The sequence below is a fragment of the Nipponia nippon genome, unplaced genomic scaffold, assembly GCF_047370975.1.
Source record: "Nipponia nippon isolate SJK-2023a ecotype South Korea unplaced genomic scaffold, ASM4737097v1 scaffold_3, whole genome shotgun sequence".
NCBI classification, from domain to species: domain Eukaryota; kingdom Metazoa; phylum Chordata; class Aves; order Pelecaniformes; family Threskiornithidae; genus Nipponia; species Nipponia nippon.
In genome coordinates, this window is record NW_028262347.1 from 22,578,994 (window position 1) to 22,603,968 (window position 24,975).

Here is a 24,975-nt window from a genome sequence, read left to right on the forward strand (position 1 = left end):
TCCACTGGAGGAAAGTGAAGAGAGTAATGTTATGGTGCTCTCTCAGTTGAATGGCTGAATGTCTTGTTTCTGGCTGCAGTCTGGACGGTATTAAAGGGAAAGCAGATGTCTGAATAGATCACTGCTGCTATTTCACAGCCAAAGCAAGTAACTAAATGCTTTAGGAAAGCTGCCTTGCCACCTCTGCTTTTGGAGCTGTAGCACTGCTTGGAATAAGAATGTATCTAATAGATGTGCAGTCTACACAATGAAGCTTTGATATCAAGGGAGCCAAGCAGAATTTGTCTGCTTCAGGGCACCGCAAAAACCTTGTGTTTCAACACAGCAGATATGTCTCTTACACCATATTTGTCTAATGTAAACTGCTCTTTGAAAGTCCTGAAACAAAAAAACACATTCAAATGGAAAATATATTTTTATTGATCAACTTCTTGTTCCAGACCCTAACTCCCCACCCATATTCCTGATCCCACATGAGCAATTCCACGTCGTTTCAGGATTTGCTATTAATCATCTCTTAGTTGACTTTATTTCCTTGTTACACAACAGGAAGTAAGGATATTTGACAGGAGTATTCAGTGAAATAAAGGCCAAATGTTTGACAATTAGTACAGTGTGTAATATTATTCTCAACAACTGAGTATAAATACTGGTATAATGGAAAAAAAAAATACTTCAATTCTTTCCACTGAACTGTTAACTTCTAGGCTGGATTTCCACATGACAGTTTTAAATAGCTATCAAACCAAAGACATGTACCTCCTCAGACAAATAGGAAAGTTATCTCCAAGTCAAATAATACAAATGCAAACACAGAAAACAGTTGTTAGATATATTTAAGGAATATGGTCTGTCATGGTGAGATCATCAGAATGGCATCAGAAAACAAAGGAAATTACAAAGAAGGATAATGTAACAAAGCTGAGAAAACTTCCTCCATCCTTCATTTCTCAAAAACTTTTGCTTGTGGTTTGAAAACAAAGGCTACAAATAAGAAAATCTGAAATACTTGTTCTATAGGCACCCAAGGTACTATGAAAGTACTCATTTATAGCATATTGTATATAAAATATTAATTTAGAAGGAAAATGTGAACCTGATTCTGTAAGTGATCTAAGACATTTTTTGTTTTGAAATACTGGGAAATGAGGAATCATAATCCAGCTTCTTTTGGACATGTTAGAATAGGCTTAACTTGCTAAATTCTTCACTCATAAGAATAATCTCACAGTAATTAGCAGAAACTACTAACATGAGAGATGACCAGTTAGACAAGATTTGCAAGTTACACCAAAATACAGCTTGATGTTGAGAAGATATTAAGGACCTTGAAAATGTGTTGTTGAATTCAATGCAAGGAATGCACGCTCTTCATTCTAGGGGAAAAACAGAAGAGGAAAGAAGATTAGCTTTTTTTCTCTGAAATGTGAGAAAGTTCATTGCATTCATATATAGTTGGAATTAAATAATAAATCTAACCGGTTGTCTACAGCTTGTGGACTTGACTGTCACAGTCCAAACAGCACTCATATGAACAAATGAACTAAACCAAGATACCTTATTCTGAATGGTATCTTCTGACAAGGGAAAAGCCAAAGACTGCCTCAAAGCAAAAATGGTAGCCCCTTCTCAACCATGACTTGCACAACTTCTGCAAGGCTGCATATTTTTCCCATCTTTGAACAAGGGCTTTTCAGAACATCTCTACTCTCTCTGGAGTTCTAGGTTGCTCCCACTATTCTGGGTTGCCTCTGAAAGGGTATCCTTAAAGGAAAAGCTTTTTTAAGAGCTCAGGGTCTACCAAATCATACATCCATGGGCTGCATTAAGTACCAATTTGTTTGTAGCCTAGGAATAGGTGTTTTGCAAAAGGCTGTGGGAATGAAAAGCAGCACTGGAAAGCTGAGCAGGCATGTCTAATGAATGAGAGCACAGATGGGACTGATCTGCCTGCAAATGTTGGGGAGAAAGAAGGGGAATCTTGGCTGCTCACGGCTTGGATGGGTGCACTCTGCGCTAGGTTAAAAACTGGCTGGACGGCCGAGCCCAGAGAGTGGTGGTTAACGGAGTCAAATCCAGTTGGCAGCCGGTCACGAGTAGTGTTCCCCAGGGCTCAGTACTGGGGCCTGTCCTTTTCAACATCTTTATCAATGATCTGGATGAGGGGATCGAGTGCACCCTCAGTAAGTTTGCAGATGACACCAAGTTGGGCGGGGGACCCGGACAGGCTGGATCCTTGGGCCAGGGCCAACTGTATGAGATTCAAAAAGGCTGAGTGCCGGGCCCTGCACTTGGGTCACAACAACCCCATGCAACGCTACAGGCTTGGGGAGGAGTGGCTGGAGAGCTGGCCAGCGGAAAAGGACCTGGGGGTGTTGGTTGACAGCCGCCTGAACATGAGTCAGCAGTGTGCCCAGGTGGCCAAGAAGGCCAATGGCATCCTGGCTTGTATCAGGAATAGTGTGGCCAGCAGGACCAGGGAGGTGATAGTGCCCCTGTACTCGGCACTGGTGAGGCCGCACCTCGAGTACTGGGTTCAGTTTTGGGCCCCTCACTACAAGAAGGACATTGAGGTGCTGGAGCGTGTCCAAAGAAGGGCAACGAAGCTGGTGAAGGGTCTAGAGCACAAGTCTTATGAGGAGCGGCTGAGGGAGCTGGGGTTGTTTAGCCTGGAGAAGAGGAGGCTGAGGGGAGACCTTCTTGCTCTCTACAACTACCTGAAAGGAGGTTGTAGCGAGGTGGGGGTCAGTCTCTTCTCCCTGGTAACAAGCGATAAGACGAGAGGAAACGGCCTCAAGCTGCGCCAGGGGAAGTTTAGGTTGGATATCAGGAAAAACTTCTTCACTGAAAGGGTAGTCAGGCATTGGAACAGGCTGCCCAGGGAAGTGGTTGAGTCCCCATCCCTGGAGGTATTTAAAAGACGGGTAGACGTGGTGCTCGAGGACATGGTTTAGTGGTGGACTTGGCAGTGCTAGGTTAACGGTTGGACTTGATGATCTTAAGGGTCTTTTCCAACCTTAAGGATTCTATGATTCCATGATTCTAAGGGGACAGGTACTAATAATGTGAATGTCATGCTCAGCAAATCTGAGATTGTTCCAAGGCTCTTGAAGGTTGTCTTGTTACTTTACAAACTTCTCACTTCCAATGCTTCTTTGTCTCCCTTTGTCCTGTCTCTTTGGCAGCAAGGCAGCTACCTCTGATGCCACTGCACTGTGGTGCAATAGAGGGAGAGCAAGAGGAGAGAGAGCACAGGAGCAAGAGATGTCTTCAGGGGGGACAAGGAAAGGGGAGAGATAGGACCCTGATACTCCTGCTGGCTAGTACAAATTCACTCAGACATTGCTTCTGTTCTTTAGAGAGGCCAATGATACATTTTCAGGATTAACAACTCTTTCAACTCTCAAAGATGTTTTAAACTATACATTGGATGGATACCTGTGTGTCATGGCCTTTGCTGGGTTTCCATCACCGTATGTCTGACCGCAAAAATCTAAAGAAACAAGTTCAAATGTAGGTTACCATTTTGTTTTCGTTATGGTTTACATATTTATTCTCAAATTAACTGATCTGGGTTATTGTTTCATTCAGAATATATACATTTCTTTTTTAATAGGTGAAATAATGTCTCAAAATGTTGGGCTACGTTAAACAAAATCTAGAAAAGTGGCCAAAGGAAAAATAAAATTTAAAAAGAACACAAAGTTTTGTCTCTAAGTCAATGTTAGTAAATGCAAAAAAAAAGGATTTTCCCATTTCCATTTTCTGTAGAGCAGATAAAGCTAAGCCATTCTAATTCCAAAGAACAGCTACTGATAGAAAAATGCAATGCATTGCAGTATAATGCATTCTACCTGCCAGAAAACTCCGCTTGCAGCTGGAAAGAGCGTAGCCTTCATGATGGTTAGCGACACTGATTTTTTTTGTAATAGATACTGTCATCACTGGAATCTTGGCTTTGAGTAACAAAATACATGTTAATAACATTATGGTTCTTTTGGACACACTGACGCTGTTTGGTATCTTTAACAGTGATACTTAATGATGTAAATTTCTGTTTTACAAAGACATGGAGTAAATATTTTCACTACTTTCACTGTGTCATTATAAGATTATTTCTCATTTAGTTTGACATTTTGTATAATCCAAATTGTCACAAATTACGGACAAATCTTTGGTTTAATATTCCCTTCACCTTTATGTGGATTGTTTTTCTTAACATCTTGGATTCAAACACAATAGCATCCCAGTGTAAGAATTATCACCCTCAGTGACATTGTCTTTAAGAAACTTTCATCATCTCCTGATTTTGAAAAGCTGGTGCTTGAGAAAATACCTTTGTTATAGAAAATAAACATTTAAGAATGCGAAAGTCCTTAGTAGTAATGCTATTACTGTTACATTAAAAATCTTACACGTGCCAAGCAGTTGATGGCTCCTGACAAGTCATTAAGAACGCAGGAATTACAGCAATGTGTTGAACCCCCTCCTGGTCAGCAGGCAGAGATGGAATTATCCACCTACTAATGTGGACCGCATTATCCCAAAAATATAAAGTATGGCAGAACCCATGAAGCATGAGTTTAATATCCTCTATACAAGAAACATAGTGATCACATATTACAGTTCAGATATTCTTGCTATGCACACACTTTCTCAGGTTTTTTTCTGAATCTCCACAAACTCTTGATCAGAACAAAAACTTGTGACAAAAAGTTCCACATTTAAATCAAATACTGTGCCCAAAAAGTTCTTTACTCAGTTTTCAGTGTTCCACTATTTTCATCTAATACGCAGACCCATTCTCTCCTGCTATAAGGCAGACGGAAATTCCCAGACTGCCATCTCTGGAGCCTTTCATTATTTTACATGCTTTCATCATACCCTTCACATTTGTTAAAAGGAAGATATGAATAAGGAAAATGCACCCAGACTACATGAATCATGACACTCTGCCTGTTTAATTGATTAACCTTGAGTGGGCTTGTTATGAGTTTTTAAGTGGAGAAGAAATCTGAACTTGCATTACACAAGGGCTTGCATGGAGAACTACATTTAGACTACTAATTCAAGCCCCCTCCTTTTTAGTATCAGGCTTCCAAATCTGAAGCTATAGTTAACTGACAGGTATTTTTAGAAAACAGAGAAAATCTGTCATAGGAATCATTATGTTTACAATGAACCGGGAGGGGAGTTTGGTTGGGTGGGTTTGGGGAGGTGGTTTTGACAATGCTCAGCGTGAGCCTTCTCTCAGCTTGACTCCTTTTAGGCTTTTTAGTTCTAAATCAGTCAATCCACTCCTGTGCTCTTCACCATAAACCCCACAGCCTTAGTTCACTCTGAACTCACTAACTTTTACAACGCCTTACTTTCAGGGCTTGGAGATTTCAGAATATTCTGACTCCATGAGCGTATCTGAGTGTACCTCAAATCATAATAATATCCTCACCATACTTCTGCACTGGAGGGGAGTCCCATTTGCAGAGGTGGGGAATTAACAGTAGGGCTGTGCTGCAATCACTACAATGACAGCACTGTGTGCCTGCTTGCCAAGGATTGTTTTTAACTAGTTCCCTCATGTACCGACAGCAAGGTAAATGTAGGTGTGGCATGCAGAACTTGGCACAGGCTGGAAAATTCACCCAGGAAGCAGAGAAAACAGACAGCCACACAAGTCGCCCTTGCAGTAGCTAATTAAAAGTTAGTTAAGGTATATAAGTCCATTGCCTATAAAGGAAGCTGAGCGTATCTAGCTCACACACAGACTTCCACATTGAGTCAGGTGAATCCCACCTCAGTTTCCCAATGAAAACACACTTCACCTGAGATGGTCTCTTCTATACAGTCAAGACCTAATTCTTCTTTTGTTATCATTCATACTTACCACAGTGGATATCACATATCTGCAGTGGAACTGAATAATCTACATCTGTCCTCCAGCCCTTTTAAAAGAAAGAATTGAGGCTTATTCCCCTTTCCGCAGAACTGTTACTAAACACTTGTGTTGACAAAATGAGATTGCTTTATTAGTTTACTCAAGTGACTGCATTTTTTAATCTGTTTTTAAATAAATGCATATGGAGACCACTGGTCTAGTGTATATTTAGTGAGTTGCAATCACTTTCAGGTTTCCAAATGATAAAGCTAATCAGATTATTTTGGGGGTGGGGGGAGAACTGTATTCTGACATATAATGTCTTATTTACATAATAAATGATCTATGTAGGAAAACATCAATTTTACCACCAAATCTGACTTTTTCACTAGGGAAAGAAGAGCAACTCTCATTACCTGGAAGGCTCTTGCCAGTCTCACTTTCATCTTGCTCCTTTCTTCCTAGAGGCAGAAAGTGAAGCTGACAAGGACCTTCCAGGGCAGCTGCTGGAGCCTCGCAGCTCCGGCTGTCAATCTCTCTTGTCCTGGTGTCTGCTGAGAACATTAACGCCAGAGAGGAATCAACCTATCAGCTTCATGGTCATTTTCTATTAATGTTGTCTTAATAAAGTTCAGCCACAGAAATAGTGTGCAAAAACAGCATTTACTGTACTGTTTGCTATATGCCTAACCTCTTCCAGCTAATATCAATTTTTGAAATATTCATCTATGATTTACTTGGATGTTTGATATCTTGGAACTTTTTATTACAAAGGAACATACAAAGACAGGATTAGCAATTTCCTGATTGATATCCCTTTATCTGCCACTGACAAAGGAGCAAGACCATGGAGAGCAACTTCTCTGTTACTTAATGTCATCTCAGCAAGAGGTGGTGGCAGCACATCAAGCTATAAGTAATGCTCTTTGCCAACTCCATTCGCACAGTAATCAGATTTGGCTGTGAGGAGAAAGCAGTGAGAGTGTCTGCTGGTTTTCTTTTTTGGGGGTGGGGGGTTTGATGATTTGTTTATTTTGTACAGAGTACCTGCCAAAATCAAGACACATACCTGAATGCAAATTGTTGACCCACACATTTCCCGTGACATAGGGATTGATACAGAATCTCCCTAATGAAAAGAAAAAAATTGAGAACTATTATTTTCCATACTGTGGAACAATGAAAATGTATTGTGCCTCTCCAGCTCTTTGGTTTGTTTGCCAATAATGCTACATGTTCTACTGTGTCAGAAAATTAGTAAAGTATATATTCATTATGGAAGGTTATTTATTTTCAGAGATATCCCCGGATCTCAATGACCATAAGCAGCTGATGTAGTTTTGCCAAGCACAGTTTGGGCAGCACAGGAAGAGGGCTAATGTTCCTGCATTTTAGGAAGCATCATAAGGCATGACACCCTCCCTGCCATGGCTCCTCACACTGTGGCAGCAAATGAGCATCTTCACTTCTTTTCCCTGGTACACGAGTTGAAGGAATGACCCTTTCTTTACAGTTCTTCTGGATTTCCCATCACATTGTATGCTGAGAACAAGTTCAGCCTTAGGGTAAAATTGTCCTAAATGACTGTTCTGACATTTAACATTTGCTTGTTTATGGTTTGTCGTCAAAATAAAGTTAGTTACTCAACTAATAGCTATGAATTCCACACTGCTCTCTTTAGTGTGGCAAACTCCTAAAATAATTTGGGGCAAATTAGGTGAACATGTTCTTTCTTGAGCATGATTGAACAGAGATTACTAGGTAGAGAATGAACATTGGGTTTTGGGAACACAGAGCTAAGTCTTGATGAAAACTTTGTGTATATTGCTAATGGTGTTGAGACAGCAACTGTATGTAATTTATGTGGGCTCCCATTCTGTCATAGTAGCATAGAACATAACAGCTTTGTACCGGAGGGAAGAAAACAGCTTTTTTAAATGCATCAGTGCCCTTCATTAAACACACACTTCAATACCTAGCTGTGATTTATTGGTGGTCCACCATTACCCTTCTCACTTAGCAATTCATACAGGGAACCTTTAAAACCAGAAAGTCTAAACTCCACAGATTTCATGTGAAATAAGTCGGTTGAAGGGAAGTGCCACTGTAAGTGTTCACTGAACATAGTGTTTGACAACTCTTCTACCAGATCTCCATCTCTGCCGGTAATACAGCATTTCCCCAGATACCTTGCCCCATTAGGACAGACTTTTGATAGCACCACCAATGCCCTCTGTGGTCTGTGTTGATTAGGATATCTGTTTTTTCCCAGGCCTTTCCCCATCTTTATTCAGCTCTGGGATCTCCTGCAGGAGCAGTTATCATGTTCCACTTAAGCATGTCCTCAGCTTGAGCAGCAAAGCTGAGTTGGAAAACTCTGCTTTTAACAGCTGCTCTGTTACATTGAGCACCAGAGATGTAGTAAAGACCTAAACTGATTCATTAGAAAATAAATTCAGCTTTCAGTGTTCACCCCTCTGAGTTTAAGAAGTCTTTATTCATAGCTGCCTGCTTGTCAGCTACCCGCTGGTTTGGGCACCCTGCACAATGAAAGCATCAGGGGTACTTGAAAAAGTCACAGTTGCAGCATATACCTGCATACAGTGGCAAAGAAAGAACTACAGCTGGAATATATCCTAAAAAGAGGACAGGTGTAAGAGCTACAGCATGCTTATGTCTTCTAAAGCCCATCCCCCTACAGCAGAGTGAAGTCAATGGGCACAATTAGGAATAACAGTAGAAATCACAACATCCGGATTTCTCAGCTTTCTCAAAATCCACCATATGACATCTCATATACCTGGTCAGTGGAGCAGACAGCAGGAGCGCACATTTAGGGGAGGACGTAAGACTACTGAGGAGCTGGCTGCTGAACCAGCAGGATGTGTTTCAGCATGGTGGTCCTAGTAGCTCCTAGGACCTATCCTGCTAATATTCTCCTATTTGAAAAAGAAACCTATGGCCACTCTTCTGCTCTTTGACCCCACTTTCCAGATGTACCTCTCAGCTGATCACAGGTCAGACCCACAAGGTAACTCTGGTAAGGAGGGTTGAAGGGTAAGGGCAAGCCACAAGTGCTGCACTGAAAATGTATGAGATACAGGCTTAGTTGTAAGAGAGGAATGAGGCTCCCATTTCATGACTAGCTGCTGCCTGAAACAGAATTCTCACCTTCCCATAATCTTTTCCCTCTCTCCCTCGCTTTGATGGAAGAAGCAGTTGTGTAGTCACAGAGTCAGCCAGCTCAAAAAAGCTAATTTGGCTGAAAACTTACCTTTTTTGTGTGTTGAGTTTGTTTTGGCAGCTGTGAGATTTAGAGGGCCTCAAGATCATCGTGGATTTATGCCTCAAGTCTTGCATTTCATAATGTGAGATTTGCCAGGTCAGCTGTATCAGTGACCCATATATGAAGTACTAACACTAACATTTGCTATATACATAATAGAAATACTACACCACAAAAATATGTTGAAAGAATATTAAGGTTCCGCTTTCTTTGATGTGACTCATTTGACTTTAGGATCCTTATTTATTTCTTGCTTCAGTGTGAGATCAGAATTAGAACTACATGCTTTAAAAATGTTCCAGTAATGGCTCCAATATGTACCTGCATGGGTTTATTAATGCTTTCAAAGCAAAGCAATAAATGGAATAATAAATGAATGCAGTTAGATATATTTAAAAGTCTTACAATGTTTAAGAAATAACATATACAAACCACAGAGACTGAATGGTGCGTCCCAACAGATTCACATGAGGCCAGCTGTGTCCTGTTACACACAAGCACTGAGAACTGTGCCTTGGTTTGGGATGTGAAGTAAACTTGTATTTGTTCTGCAGCTGCAGCAGTTCTCATTTTCCAAGCTGATATTAGGGGAAAAGACTTACTTTTAGATGTACAAGGACAATACATTACATTCTAAATTGCTATATTTAAAATAAATGTCTTTTTAATTAGTTAAGTGCCACCAAATGATATGCAATTATTTTGATTCCCACAAGTTACTTTTTATACTGATAAATACTTGATCTACTGGGGATACATAGAAGTAGCAAACCGACAAATCTCTTTGCCATAATTTACAAGCTACAGTGATGTGAACAAGTCTCTACTGGAGAAGGCTCCTATCTAGTGACTGATTTAAATATTTTTCATAATTTAATATTATGTAATTAAAAAATGTATTTACCTGGAAATTCTCCATGAGCAAATGGACATTTAACCCAAGAGCCTTGCTTGGTTGTAAACTGAAAGCAGAGAAATCTGTTAGAAAAACTGATTTTTCAATTTCAATCTGTGGCTACAGATTCAACTAGAGATGATCAGTGCATTCCAGAAAGTTGCAGGAGGTGAATTCACAGCTTTCCTAGTCTATGGTCTCTTCCAACCCTTAATTTAAATTAGGTCCCCCAGTTCTTCAGATATTTATGCACATGCTTATTTTACAGAAACATGTAGTTTCACCGACTTAAAAGTAATCTAAAAGAAAACAATAATATGCCTATATTAACCTTATGTGGCATTCTTTTCTCAACTAGAATAAAAAAAAAAAAGGTACTCCAGTAAATGTAGTGTATCGATCATTACCAAATATTTAATACAGAAAACTTTATACATTAAGTTTACTGCATGCTTCAGAGTTTGCATTGACCTAAAACATTTTTCCCTGCTTTTCCTAAGCAGAGAAAACAGAGGGCACAATCTGACCTGTGTCCTATTATTGCTGCTGCACTTCCTAAGAATCTCCTTTTAATCTAATCTTTCAGATTTCCTTCATTCTTACTTCCCATTCATCAGAGCTATGACACAAAATACTGATCCTAAAGAACATTAGCAACTCATTTTTTTAGAGCTGACATAAAGAGGACATTTAATAGGTGTTTTACAAAGAAATCCCTTTACCTTCATGCAAAGTCTCGGGTGAGTGTCTACACGAGAATATTTAACCTGCTTGAAAAGAAAGCACTCAGCATTAGCTAGTTTCATTAACTAATTTCACAAAATCAATTACCCAAAATTTTCATGGTTTGATTACTGAGAAAGGAACTGGTTTGTTTACTTTATAAACATCCTAGGAAGTCAATCACATAAAATAGTAAGTATAGAAACAACCGCTATTTTGAATTACTGAATAATTTGCCTCTTTTTATCTGCAACGTGTAGCATTTTTATAGTCAGTCTGACCCATTAGAGCTAAATTAATTGATTCTACTGCAGCTTGTGTGCAAAATTCTGATTACACAGTCATCTTGTTTCAGTCCCTTATTTACCGCTCATCAACAACTCAGCAGAACATTTAAACATACACACAAAAGTCTTGTTCCACCTTCAGTTCAGAAATTTTTCGATTTTCCATATCCCTGTTCCAGAAAAGACTTAAACATAGACCGAATTTTAGACATCCACTTAAGCAACCCACAAAATGTTGCTTTTTTGGTTAACAACTGTTTGTTCGCCAAGGGCTTCAGCATAAAAAGCCTTGTCTCATATAAACAATTACTACCACTGTAAGTGATCTTACTTAAATAAACACCGTTGCTCAAGTGACTGAGCACAATGGACCCTACACACAACACATGGCATAATGACGAAAGTAACACCTCTTTCCTGTAACTTTTTTGAGACGAAAATAATGGGTGTCCTTGGGTATGTCTACAATAGGGTCACAGAAGATAGATAGTTCTGTAAGCTTCCACTCAGATCTGGAGACAGCAGTGCCATCGACAGAGAAAGCCCCACCCTAATTAGAGAAGAGTTATGTAGCTTTTGGGCCTAAGTCAGTACCTGTGCATGGTATTAGAGTGTACAGCATCATGTGGATTTACTGGGGGAGCTGGCACTATGTGAGGAATCTCTGCAGTAGTCTCCAGCACACTATAGAGATGGTCTTCAGAGTTACAGTACAAGAAATGGACCAAAATCAATATCAAACCTTTTAGGATGAATTAGAAACAAAAGGAAAATTCATCCTGTCCATGAATATTAATAAATACAGGAAAACATTCATCGTCTGTAAGAAACTAATCTTGGATTGTGTTCTGGGTAATAGATATGATCATTACCAGCCAAACCTCATTTTAAGCGTATTTCTTTTTTTTTTCCTTCCTTTTTTTTCCTTTTTTTTTCTTTTTTTTTCTTTCCTGCAAACAATGAGTTGTGCTTGTTGTCAGCAGATAATCAATCCCACAGGGACCCCTCACATGTATAAAATTACATATATTTATTTTTGCAAGATCAAAGCTTTGTTGAAACCCATAAAATGGTGAATCTGAACAATCATTAAACGCTTGGCCAGGAGTTCCTAATCAAAAAAGCACTCAACAGTCTTGAGTCAGCCTCCCCCCAAATCATGTCATCAGAATAATACTCAAAGTACCAAAAATTAAGAATTTGTATTTGATTTTATTTGCCTTTTCAGTTGTTACCTCAGGTGTGCTGGCTTCTCTCCACTACCAGGAAAGCCTGAAACCTACTTTTCAAGATGAAATCCAGAATTCTAACTAACCTCATAAATCCAGTGCATTCAGCATCATGAGACTTCAGATTGAAGTATTAAGCAGTTTAAGATACATGCAATGAAAAGTCTTTTCAACTGTAGAACATAAGTGCTGGAAGAACTGAGGAATGCAATATTTCAACACCCACAATTTCAAGACATTGGACCAGTTTGAGGAAGGCACTTCAAAGAGATCTGAACAGAGTACAAAACAATCATGCCCTACCAAGGTACCATTATGTCTCCAGTAAGATTTAAAGAGATTTAGCTTCATCTCACTTACATTTTAAGTGTCTAAATGTTAAATATCCAAATGTGATCTAACTACAATATACTCTTGTCATAGTCAGTGAAGAGAAAGAGGTACCTTCAGAGGGAAATCCTTCCGACCTTTCTTATATGCCTGTCTTCAGATGAGAAGAGTTGTCCTCTCAATATGTCTGTTTCATTTACTTACTTTAAAGGGAATCTGAGACGAATAGTATAGACTTGAACACCTATCTTTTAGACAGTAAAGTCCGGGCAGATGAATCATGCCTTTACTATAAATGAAAAGCAGACCCTATTTACACCAAAGAATTTAGCAAACATTGCTAGCTTCACAGTCATCTCCACTTGCTATTTCTTAATAGTGAGTCAGTCAATATGAGCTCTTTGAATAAATCATGTGGTTAGCGCACAAGAACAGGCTGTGATTATGAATAGTTTTAAGTACTAGAAAAGAGAGGAATTTGCAACTGCTCGTATTCCAAAGTCTAGCTCTTCACATGCCTTTGGTCATGGCCTTCAATCTCACAGTTTGAATAAATCTGCATAGCTCTTACTTTCTCAGAAGAATTTTTGGAAGAGTTTTGTATATCTTCACAGTGGTTGTTAGACTTCGTTAACCTGCATAGGTTAACCATGACAAGCACAGGACAGGCTGGCTCCCAAGCTAGGGTTTGTGTCACTGGGTTGTAAACAATATTATCCCATAGCACCTTCGTATCTGCGCACAAAGAGTGGAAACATTATTCAAGATGTCTAAAACTGAATCAAAATTGGTCATAAATCTGGTACCCATACATGTGCTTAAAACCAAAAGCATTGCTTTTCCTTGTCATTTTCACCAATCAGAACTGCAGTGTTTCACATTGTAATAGTGTAAAACTTTAATTCATCCCACTGAAGTGTTGGCATTTACCAGAGGTACTCAACCTGAGAGCTTAGTCTTACCAGTCTCTCACTACGGTGATAGGCATCACCAGGGAATGGCACCTCGGCTCTTAAGTAGGCTGCACTGGAAGTGCATTCTCTGCCCATCAGTCACAGGGGGAGTGTAACGCAAGTAAATTCGTAACCAAGGACCTTCAGTTAACTGTGTATGGTAAATTGGAATGAACCCATACATTAGTGACTAGAGGTCATGGTATTGGAGACACAGATTCTGTATGTCTTGTGTAGGACTTACATGCACACAACGTATATGTAAAAAAATAAATTCAAGCCTTTAGCTGAATATCAAGAACTCCAGTAGTAAACAAAGCTGTGCAAGTAATTCACAATAAATATTCTTTTCTATAGCCTTTATATAAATCTTCCTTCTATGTATACTGTGCACACTGTAATGTCAGATCTAGTCAACATATATTTGGGGCTATCTTAAATAGACACTATTATAAAATAAAAGCTGTCTTATCTATTTGATTGGTCAAATTAGTCACTTCATACTGACTTTCTTTTCCATTTACCTGCACATGAATGAGAGAATTTCCAGCATGAAATTCAAACTGATATTTCAGTTCATACTTCAAGAAGTAATTTGGAAAGTTTTATGTTTGTCTAATAGTCAGAAGTAGGCGAAAAATATATTTCTGCAACTATTTGTGAAGCAAAAACTTCAAAATGTGGCCAGTTGGATGTTCAAGAGGAGTGAACAAACAATAGCCATGACTAGAAAATGTACCAAAGTGAAGAAGCACAGTCTACATCAAAGAGTGAAAACACCAGGTGCCCAAATTCAATTCCCATCAAGCACAACAATTCCTTCTCTCAGAAATGTCCTGAAATAAAACCTTTTGATATTTGCTAATAAAAACATTCCAGACCCTTTAATTGTGCCAAGCCTCTTGCTGTCTTAACTTTGTGTCCCAATGCGTATACATCAAAATACTGAAACTTTCTATGAAGTGGAAATTTTTATTCTGTTTTAAAAAAACTGCTGGAAATTTTTATTCTTTTTTAAAAATGCTGTTTATAATAAATGGACATGTAGTATAAAGCTAATGTTCAGAGAATATTTAACCTGACTGCAAAGTCCTGGGTTCCAACAGTTCTGACAGTTTTCACAGCTGTTTTGAATGTTATAGGAGTCTGTAATAATGTAGAAATAATGTAAGTGTAATCCTAATAGTTAAGAGAATAGCACCACAATTAAGACTTCTCAGGTTTGTTTCCAGGCCTGCTCATTGACTTATTACCTTACTTTCCTTCTGTTTTACTCCTTTGTGACATCTACTTATTTACATCATAATAAAGATGCTCATTCATCTTCAGTCTCATGTAATTACATTGTTCAGTAACCAGTAGACATTCTTTTTTCCTTTTTTTCTTATCTTAGTTACATTAAGGCAAGAGTTATTACATGAGGAGCTTCTTTCTGATACACAACTGTTAATTACCTCCTACCACAGAACTAAATCTATAATCCCAACTTTATTACACCAATGATAAATGAGCCAAAAAAAAGAACCAATCTACTTTAGATATTCCAGCAAACAGAGCTGTCAGTTAGGAAAAAGAAAGATTTAAAAAGAAAACAATGTGGCTCAAAAGCTGGAACTCCTTATATACTGAAATAGCTGGGTGCTAGAATCTGAAAAATTGCTTGAGATTTCTGCAAGGAGGATAGTTGAGTAAATGAAAAGTATAGCTATAAAACAGTATTTCCCATATTCACTTCCTCATCAAAGCTATAAGTTAAGTTTTCAATTGTAATTGTCCATTGGAACTTCCTAAATGGACAGAAATAAGCTTCAAGACCTTCAGTGTGCCAAAGCACATACTGCCTTTCCTCTGACTACATAAAGCTTTGTAACCTATGCTTCAGCTATCCCCATAGTCCTGATTCAATGCCATCAGGGAGGAGAATGACTGCAGTAGGAGGGGAAGGAAAAGAGGCAGAATACAGAAGGCAGGAAGGAATCATGGGATCCATGAGCCCAATTTCCTGCACTTGCAAAGCATAACCATTCCAAGCACAGGGAATAGGTAGAGATAGGAGAAAATCTGAAAGAAAACAACCTGTGCCTCATGAGACCCAGCCTCAGGCTGAACAGCTACTAAGAATGGAGGTTAGGACTTCATACTGCAGATGACCAACAGGCTTTGCTTTGATGACCTTAGAGCCAGATCTGAATAGACGACATAGACACAGCTACAGACAGAGCTTGAGCATTCCTATAAGTGTTCTCTATTGCATAAACAGAGAAAAAAAAAAATCCCTTTTTATTTAGTCAAACTGCACTCCGTTGCTACAAAGGAATTGTAGTGTCACTATATTCTGACACAATAAAATAAATCAGAAATGAAGGCTGGGCTAACTAAAGAGGAAATTGCTTCCATTTTAACACAAATGTATCAGCCCTGCAAGAATGTGAAAAGACTGCAGTGAATGTCTATGCAGTTTAATGGAGTTTGGATGCACTGTTATGGGTTGATGTTTTCATTCTCTCTTATGGTTTGTTTGGGTTTTTTTTTAAATCAAATACTAAAATCCCTTAATGGGCTTCTTAGCATAGTCTGGGGGAAAAAATATTGTTGTACTTGTATTGGACTTAACACAATAAAGCACTTTTTCAGGCTACACTTTTTTCTATCTGCCTGGTAAAACTTTCACTAAAGACTTATATAATATGACAGTTTCTTTTTCAGCTGTGAGACCAAACTCTGATTTTGCTGGAACACTTTGTATGAATAATTTCCCATTAAGTATGGGAATTCCTTAACTTAACTTAACTGTCTTCTTTTTCAACTCCCTGTTCCCTCCTTTAAGTTGGGTGTCAGACACCTTCAAATCTCTCCTTGAAGCCCTCTTCTCACATCAGCATTTCAAAGCTGACCTCAGTGGCTTTTCTTCCTTCTGGCCACTTTGCGTGTGGCTTAAGAAAATGTAGGAAATGACTAGAAAGTTACTTAGTGTTTATATTGGCATAAACTTGGTGAACAATTTGTTCTGAAAGTTATTTCGTCTACCCACAGTATAACAAACCAATATGATGTTTTCTTTAAGTTTTGCAATGTATGGTTTTCACCTTAGATGAATTTCAAATTGTGACATACTACTGAACCTGCTGAAAATCACTCATATAAAGAGTAATCACACAATACTTGCCATTTTCAAAGGGGCAAAGTTGTATCCTCCTTGCATCTGGAATTGCCAGCCAACCCTACAACCCAAAAAGTAGCCATTAGCTAGAGATTCTCAGAAACACCAGTTTTTAACATTTCAGATAGAATGTGACAGAAAACCTTTCCACCAAAGATAAAGATGCCATGTTTATTAGAAAGCTTTGGACGTATTTTTTTAAAGGATGTTTTGCACTAGATATCTATTTTATTGTTCATCATTAGGGGGATTGGAGCTGATGAACTAAGGTGATCCCTTCGAGCACTATATTCCTACTATTTCTGAGTCATATATTTGGCCCAATTTCATTTAGAAACTCTTCAGTTTGATTTTCATTAAGTTTCTTACAGTGTCATTACTTTCTAGGGGTATCAAAAGACATTCAAGAATCATAATATCAGACCTCCTGGCCTTTGCTATGGTAAAGGATGTATCCTTAAAATCTGAGGACTAACACTTAACCCAATCTGCAAGTATATGTGCATGGCTCTTACTATACCCTAATTATTTAGATTCATGTGCAAATGTTTCTATTACTGATAGTTCCCATCTGTTTACCCAGCAATCGTATTGTGGAATTCTCTGTGTATATGCTAAGAGGAATAATATCTTTCCAGTGAACTCATGCCTTTCAGAGTGGAATAAAAAAAATCCCTAGGCTTGGAAAAGACCTTGTAGTTCAACTCGCATATGGAGGTATGTGATTTTAGGTGCCCACAATGTACACATCTGAGTGTGACTGAAGTGCCCAAATTACAGTAGCCATATGAAGATCTAGCCAATACAGCCAGTGGAGTCTACAGTGCTATCCAGCACATCCCAAAATAGCCATCTACATTTCGTCAGTTGAGTAACTGACTGCATGAACTAGATCTCCATTGACTATAAGAGTTTGGACATCTACTTCAAATGTAGATATCTACATTTGGACATCTACATTTAGGTATCTTAATCTGCAAGGTAAATCCTACCGCAAAATTCACTGAGAAACTAGGTCACATAGTATCTTTATATCTTACCAAGATCATTTTAAATTGGTTTGCTGATTTTTTATTCCTTTTTATGAAAGATATTCCAAAATCTCATTTCTCAGATTATCAGAAAAAAATCTGTAGCTATCCTGAATATATTACTGGAATAAAGTTTATCCACCTTCATTCTTGTGGCAAGAATGGCTTTAGCTTAAAAAAACTGTTCTTTTTCCTTATAAGTGACCCTTCTGATGTGTGTTTAGACAACAAACAAATTTTCTCTTTGTGTGTGTTTTACCAGGCTAATGAAAACATGTTCTTTGAATTTCCTTTATAGACAGTCTCTCCATTCCCCAACCATTCTAGATTTTTTATGTCTTCCATTCCATCTTCCATTTCAATTAATCTTTCTTGAATATGGATACAAGAATTGCCTACAGTATTTCAAAGGAGGCCTTGCCTATACTTTCCTATTAGCTTGGAATAATCTAATCCGCTAGACCTTTGTTCACATTTACATCATGTAAGCATGTTGGTTTAATCATCCTGCGATGAACTATTACACCCAGATCTTTTTTCCTCCACTGCTATTTCTAAATGAGGATTCGCATCTTACAGCAAGAATTCTTTTTATTAGAGCAAGTGCATGAACTTGCACTTCATCCTCCTTTAGTTATTTCACGTATAAAGATCTCTAGTCTCTTCCAATTATCCTGACCCACTTTCATTTTGATTACACCTCTCAACTATATTATCAGCAAATCTCTTTAACACGTTCCCACCTTTTGTGCCAATGTCATTGATGAAAACATTTATATAAGAACTGCTCTAAGTGTGTTCCTTAAATAATCTTCCTACTAGCACAGCTCCATTCAACAGGAGTAGTTTGAATTAGCCCTCCAGTTAGTTATCTACCATACAAATCTTGTTCTCACCCCCAGCCTCCTCAATTCCTGTTTTAGTTTCTCATGCAATACTACACCAAATGCTATGCTGAAATTCAGTCAGATTAAATTTTATGTCTTATCATTGCTTATAAAAAAAGAGTCAAATTAATCTTACACAATACTTCCCATAAATTAATGTAAATTGCATCCCATTTTCTTCTTATCTCCATGTTTTAATTAGTTTCCTAAAAAATCTCTTCTACATTTACATAATCATAAGGTCAGACAAGTCTCAGTCAAAAGCTTAGGTCTACAGCCTTTTTCTACAGATTTTGCCTCCTTTCTTAGCACAAATCCCAGATAAAATTTCTTTAATCGGGTATATACCAAATTCCAGACTGTATTACCTCAATGCAAAGACAAGGAAGTAGCTGAGAATATTTCAGAGAAACTGATTTTAAAGATTCCTTCCCTTTTATCTGAAATGAAAAAGATGGTCATGAATCCAGGACAGTAAATCACTTTTAATAAAGCTAAATAAAGATATAGAAGGTCATTTCTTATAACTGTGACCTCAATGAGGATTTCCACCTACAGTCACCCCCCACCAGTTCAACAAACTGCTTTGAGCTTTAACTCACCACAGCAAATGCCCCTGCATCTTCACAGGTAAACCATTTGTGGCACAGGCGAACGTAATAATCTTGATCTTGAAGAAAGTTGGATACATTCACTGATATAATTTTCCTTGCTCTGTCTACATTATAATCAAACTTTCCAGCTGAAAAAGAAAATTCAAGCATGAAATTATCACATCTGTTTCTTTATTACTTTGTTATTTCTGATTTTGTTTTTTCTTTACAAAAGGTACAGAATATATTTTGTAACTTGATGGAGATGAAATTCAACATCTGTAGATTCTTACCTAGGATGTTTGAATTAATTCTTTTTATATCCTGATATTCCTAAAGGTATTCTTATTTTCTAAGATACAATAATTTTCATGAGAATAAATTTCAATATTTTTCAGTTTTAAATTAGCACTGGCAATACTGAGAGGCCAGGACACCTACCAATTTTACCTCAACCTTAGTACTTGAAATGTTACGTAGTTCATGTACAGATACTTGAAATATACACACTAATACTACTATAAAAGCTGATTATCCCAAATTTCCAATTTCATAATATAGAGAATATGTGCAACTATGTTAGACAAGTACAATATGTGGGGGGATGTTTTACTTTTTTTCTATTCATGGGTATGACAAAACCAGGATAACAGTTTGGCAAATTAATTTCAATCTACTTATGAGGTCTGTCTGTAGAGAAAATATAAAACCAGCAATCCTAAATGCTTGAAAAGGACACAAACCTACTTCCAAAAGTTTAAGTATTAAATAGGTTGCTATCTAGCATTTCCAAGTCAATATAAAGAAACACATTTTCCAGGACATTATCTATCAACTACATGGTAATTATTAGTGTTAGTTGCAAATCATCATGTTTCCCTGCTTATTCAGCTATGAAAACATATCATTGCATAGGTCACCAGAAATATCTCACAGCTTTAAATTGTATAGAAGATCGGCTCACCTGAACAATCTGAAATATATTTTCCCACATCACTGTTTCTGCAATCTGCAAAATAAAAGTCAGAGTTTTCTTCAGAGTTTTCTTCAGTGCGGCTTTATTTGTATAACTGTGTAAATAAACTGCCACATTATCCAATAGCTTCCCAACAGGAAACCTCTCTCTTATACCCCTTTTTAAAGGCAGATGTACATCCACTTCTAGATAAACAGCAAAAAAGAAAAGTACCCTTACCACATACAGAGATTATATCACAACTTGCTTTAAGGAACTCTCTCACCAGTGTGGGGTTTCTACTGGAAAACCTCATCAGCAGTTTAAGGTAGCAATCTAGGGTATAACACTGCACTTCTTTACCTAGTACTTAACAATAATTTAAATAATAATAATAATTTCATTTATTCTTTCCTTGAATGCTCCTCCCCTTGTTTACCAGACTTATCCCTCTGTTATAAACAACTGTGTATTTTTGCTGTTCTGACTCTGCTCTAGACTTACAAAGAAACATCCTATTTAGCTCCTAGGGAGCTTACCAGAATTAGAGGCCAGGTGACACTTTCAGAGCTTATATCTAATATTTGTATCTCCAAAATTTAAATCTTGATTTATGAACATTAAATCAGCTCATAGTGTGCTGCCTCCTGTTGTCACCTCTCCTTGCTTAACTCAGTATTAGAGCAGCACTGTGCTCTCATTTCCACACACAGTTCTTTGCCCCAGAGAAATATTTCCTCTTTTCATTTGTTTACTCACCCTTGTCAAGTGTCTTAAAACTGGGCTTTATAAAACCTTATTTTTCCCCCCTCTCTATTCACAAAGTACATATCTACTTCAACAGTGAATCAGGATTAATCAAGAAAATGAAAGACTTTTTAAATACAAAAAGATTTTACTTCTATGAAAGCGTGAAACAGACACAACGTGTCTGATACTGTGTGCAAGGGATGATACTGTACCAAGGGGCAAGAGCAAGAGCCACCCACCCACGGGGTCTGGAGATGAAAAGGCAGGACAAGTCCAGGCACCAGACTGAACGAGGGGTCTCATCTCATTTTTTGCACCACCATTTGGTGCACTTGTCTTCACTAGCCGCACTGTATCTTGGTTGGACCACAGTGCTGAATCTATTTTTATATGCATATGGTAGGCACTTTACACCAAAAACATGAAAAAATGCTACCTTGTCTTATCCAGTTACATGAAAACAGGTGATAGAACAGCTAGCTAATGAAAAGAAAAGAAAATTTCTCTACACTTTCTTATTAAGCTTTCTTCAACCTCTGGAACCACCTGTGGCCTAACTATGAAGAGAAGCAGAGACTCAATCTTATGAACAGAGAGCACACAGGACTGAACCTGCAGGCAGAGCAAGGGCATGTGCCAATCACAAGAAGGCCAATTAGAACAAATGCATAGTGTAGTTCAGTTTCCCATGTACTTTTAGCTATGAACTCCGGTCTCTGTTTTTTATAGCAAGTCAGACATTTATACGCACAAAATAAATCACTGAAATGTAGAATGTCCTGGCATACATGATCTACCATCAGTTAGATCAGTGTATCCCAGAACATGATTTGGCTTTGCATTTGGGGCTTTTTGGTTTGGGTTGGGTTTTTCTTTGAAAAGATGTTTCTTGAAAAACATCTGGTTTGAGATGTTTTCCTACCTTCAACATAGTATTCCTGACTCAGCTTGACTTCACAGTAATTTGGTACTGTTTTCATGGTCACATAGATGTGTTGTGCTACCTTGACTTCAATGCAATTGAATTGTACCTGTACCTGTTTAAAACATTTATAAAATCAAGTTTGTGCATGACTTCCAGAATACATGAAAAGCACTGGTTATCAGAGTTAAGCAAGCAATATTCTTTGTTCAGACTTATTTATATTTACAAGGAGCATTCAGCAGTCAGATATTGTAGCATTAAGAATGTAAAAGAAGCAGATATCACTTAATGAAAGGATTTCAAAGAGTATCATTACTTCTAATCCAGGATGTTGCTATATCTTCTTCACTTCCAGAAATCCAAATATCTACAAGCTATCAGATAATCCAAAAAGCACAGAAATACAGGTACCCAATGCTTATTGAACTTCAAAAGCAAAAAGGTCTTTCATACTACCAAAAGTCCCAGTTTGTAGGCATTTTACAAGCACAAACACTTGCAGAATAGGGAAAAAAAGTCTGTTTAAATATGTAATGGCAACTTTAGCAAATTTATTCATTCCAGTAACAGTTTGTAAGGGAGAAAGTAGTTTAGGAGACAAAAGTTGAGGTCCAGTTATAGCAGGTCATTCCCTCACTGATGGCAGTAACTATTAAATTCCATATAGGTTTTCACGTTGGATATACTCCTAATTGGTACAAGGCATTTGGAGGATAAAAGATATCTTATGTCACCATTCTAGTCACTGAACTGAAACTAAGAAAATTTCATTAAATATGTTTGTTGAGTCTTGCCTATAAACTTACCTTACTCTAAAAGCTACCAATTGTTCTTTGCTAGCCCTGCATTTCCTACAGGGACAGTTGATCATCAAGTGATACAGAGTGTGAACTACAACAGCAGTTTGGGAGAAGATCTTTGTTTCACATGTGCAGTCAATATAACATTTACAAAGCACACGAAGTAACACATTTTGTATGGGATTAGTAACAGCTATCCACCAGTAACTGAAAGCAAAAATTCATGTATTTTAAACAGTTGATCAAGGATGGTTCTTTTTTTTTTTCCCAGTTGCAAATTTTAATAACAAATACTTCTGGGTTTAGTTTAGTAAAAAATTGTACTTTGCTGTTGCAATTATTACCATGAATTTAAGACAGATGTGCACAAATGCTTAGGCACTTGGTTGTCTTCTAGATGTGTAAATTCTGTTGACATGGCGGGACTTAAAGAAATCATATGTATGCACTTAAAATCCCTGTGGCATTGTACTTCCTAGCAATTGGAGTTACAAAAGTTTCCCCACAATTTGGTGGGCACAAAAAAAAGCTAGCAAGATTGATATGTAAACCAGGCTTTGCAGGGGCAGCTTCTCTTGCAAAAAGGTAAGTGGAAGAAGTATGAAATGGTGGAGAATTGAATTTATGGGTTATAAAAGGACATTTTGTTATGGACTTTCATTTGACAATGCTGAAGTATACATTTCATTGCAGTTTTCCATAAAGTCGATAAGAGAAGAAAATAAGAGAGATACAAAATATATTTCTTTCCAAAGGCTCATAAACATTTAAATGAAAAACAACCCAAAAACAGGAGTCTACCTTCTTTCCATTAAGCATCTTGCTTTTTTTCCTAGCAAATCTCACATTTGTGCACTGAGATTGCTGTGTATCCAGTGAAAGAGAACATATTTCCAGCCCACGGATATTTTCTGAAATGAGTTAGGAACAGATTTCAAAAATATAATTTGATCATCTTTAAGAAAAACAAAAAACAAGTTAAAATATACCATATCATAAGTTTTCCTTCTAAGTGAAAGGCACATGTATTTTATCTCTGTTAAAAAAGGGGCATTATATATATAACACACATGGAAGGTAGGAGCAAGGATTTAATACAGATTGCTATAAATTAAAGCTTTAATTATGCAAATTCTTATGCAAATTTAAAAAATAAACCTATTAACTCTGAGTGAAGCACACAGGAAATATCTAAATGGTAACACACTAAGCACATGAATGGCAGGGTGTTAGTAAAAATAGACTATGCCTAAAAAGTTTGAGTGCTTTCATTTTATTTTAGTGCAGAATTGTAACTTCAGACACATAAACTGTTTCTCCTTCTGTTGGGGCAGTCACTCATGTCTGAGCTACCAGGGCAGACAGAATTTGTATGTGTGTGTATGTGTGTGTGTGTGCACACGTGTCAGAGCAAGGAAGAAAAGGGCAACAGTGTGCTTAGGGCACTGGTAGAGGACAAGTGTATTATATTGGAAGTAAAAATTCAGTTGTCTTGAATTCATTATCTCAGTTCTCATTCCCTTGAGAAGGGCCACGGCTTTATCCTGGTTTGTAGTAGAATGGTTTCACAAAAAATATCTTTCTGATACAATTACATGAAAACAGCTTGGACACAAATATTGAATATGGGACAAAATTTGGCTGAGCAGCTACAAAGAAAAAGTAAACAAAAATGATTCAGTAGCAAATCTGCTTCCTACCATCCAGACTCAAAGTTCCTTTAATGTTTAAATGAAGAGAGCATTGGCTTCCTTGGACACATTTCATCACTGTTGAGATCTTCATGCTTTTCAGTACCATAGAAGATAAAGATGCAGGAGCATCATGGCAGAAGCTGTTAAAAATGCCACCTGCAAATGCAAATACAAAGACAGAGAAATCTCATTGTGCGCAGGATATCTGGGGGAGAGAAAGCGCCAAAGGTGAAGCTCCAGCTCTACTGAAATCAGTAGGAAAGTCACCATTGACTTCAGCAAAGCCAGTACTTTACCTAAGACTTTCACATGGCCAGCATAGCTAGTTGGCTTCACTAGCAATGCAGGGAGGGGCGGAAAGAACTACATTACAGATGGGGTTGATAATAAATTTCCTGGCTTAGGGAAGTGTTAACCCACAAGGGGAAGGAATCACACTTCTAACAGTTAAGGCTAGCAGAGCACACCTAGACTAATAGTGGTTTTAAATAATCAGATCTGCTAGATCGTGGCTAGACTAATAGTTTATTTAAACTTTCTTTCAAAACCACTACCTGTACATTGTGAGCACTCTCATAGTTAGTATTTTAATTTTAGGATTG

The 24,975-nt window shown here is 37.7% G+C and overlaps 1 protein-coding gene across 2 annotated transcripts in view; it reads right to left on the reverse strand.

The window, feature by feature from the left end:
- Positions 1-510: 510 nt before the first annotated feature.
- The window catches only part of IL17REL (interleukin 17 receptor E like), a 61,418-nt gene continuing 36,953 nt past the window's right edge, over positions 511-24,975 (reverse strand). For both annotated transcript variants that reach the window (XM_087766423.1, XM_087766422.1), the window contains 15 exons: positions 24,380-24,529; positions 23,481-23,590; positions 21,877-21,991; positions 20,214-20,258; positions 19,259-19,398; positions 19,025-19,096; positions 16,745-16,799; positions 13,197-13,360; positions 10,779-10,823; positions 10,066-10,123; positions 9,594-9,739; positions 6,945-7,004; positions 5,885-5,942; positions 3,439-3,493; positions 511-1,376 (listed from right to left, as the gene is read on the reverse strand). In XM_087766423.1, coding sequence (XP_087622549.1) covers positions 1,349-1,376; positions 3,439-3,493; positions 5,885-5,942; positions 6,945-7,004; positions 9,594-9,739; positions 10,066-10,123; positions 10,779-10,823; positions 13,197-13,360; positions 16,745-16,799; positions 19,025-19,096; positions 19,259-19,398; positions 20,214-20,258; positions 21,877-21,991; positions 23,481-23,590; positions 24,380-24,479 — 1,251 coding nt within the window. In that variant the 5' untranslated portion in view covers positions 24,480-24,529 and the 3' untranslated portion in view covers positions 511-1,348. The remainder of the gene's footprint in view (positions 1,377-3,438; positions 3,494-5,884; positions 5,943-6,944; positions 7,005-9,593; positions 9,740-10,065; positions 10,124-10,778; positions 10,824-13,196; positions 13,361-16,744; positions 16,800-19,024; positions 19,097-19,258; positions 19,399-20,213; positions 20,259-21,876; positions 21,992-23,480; positions 23,591-24,379; positions 24,530-24,975) is intronic.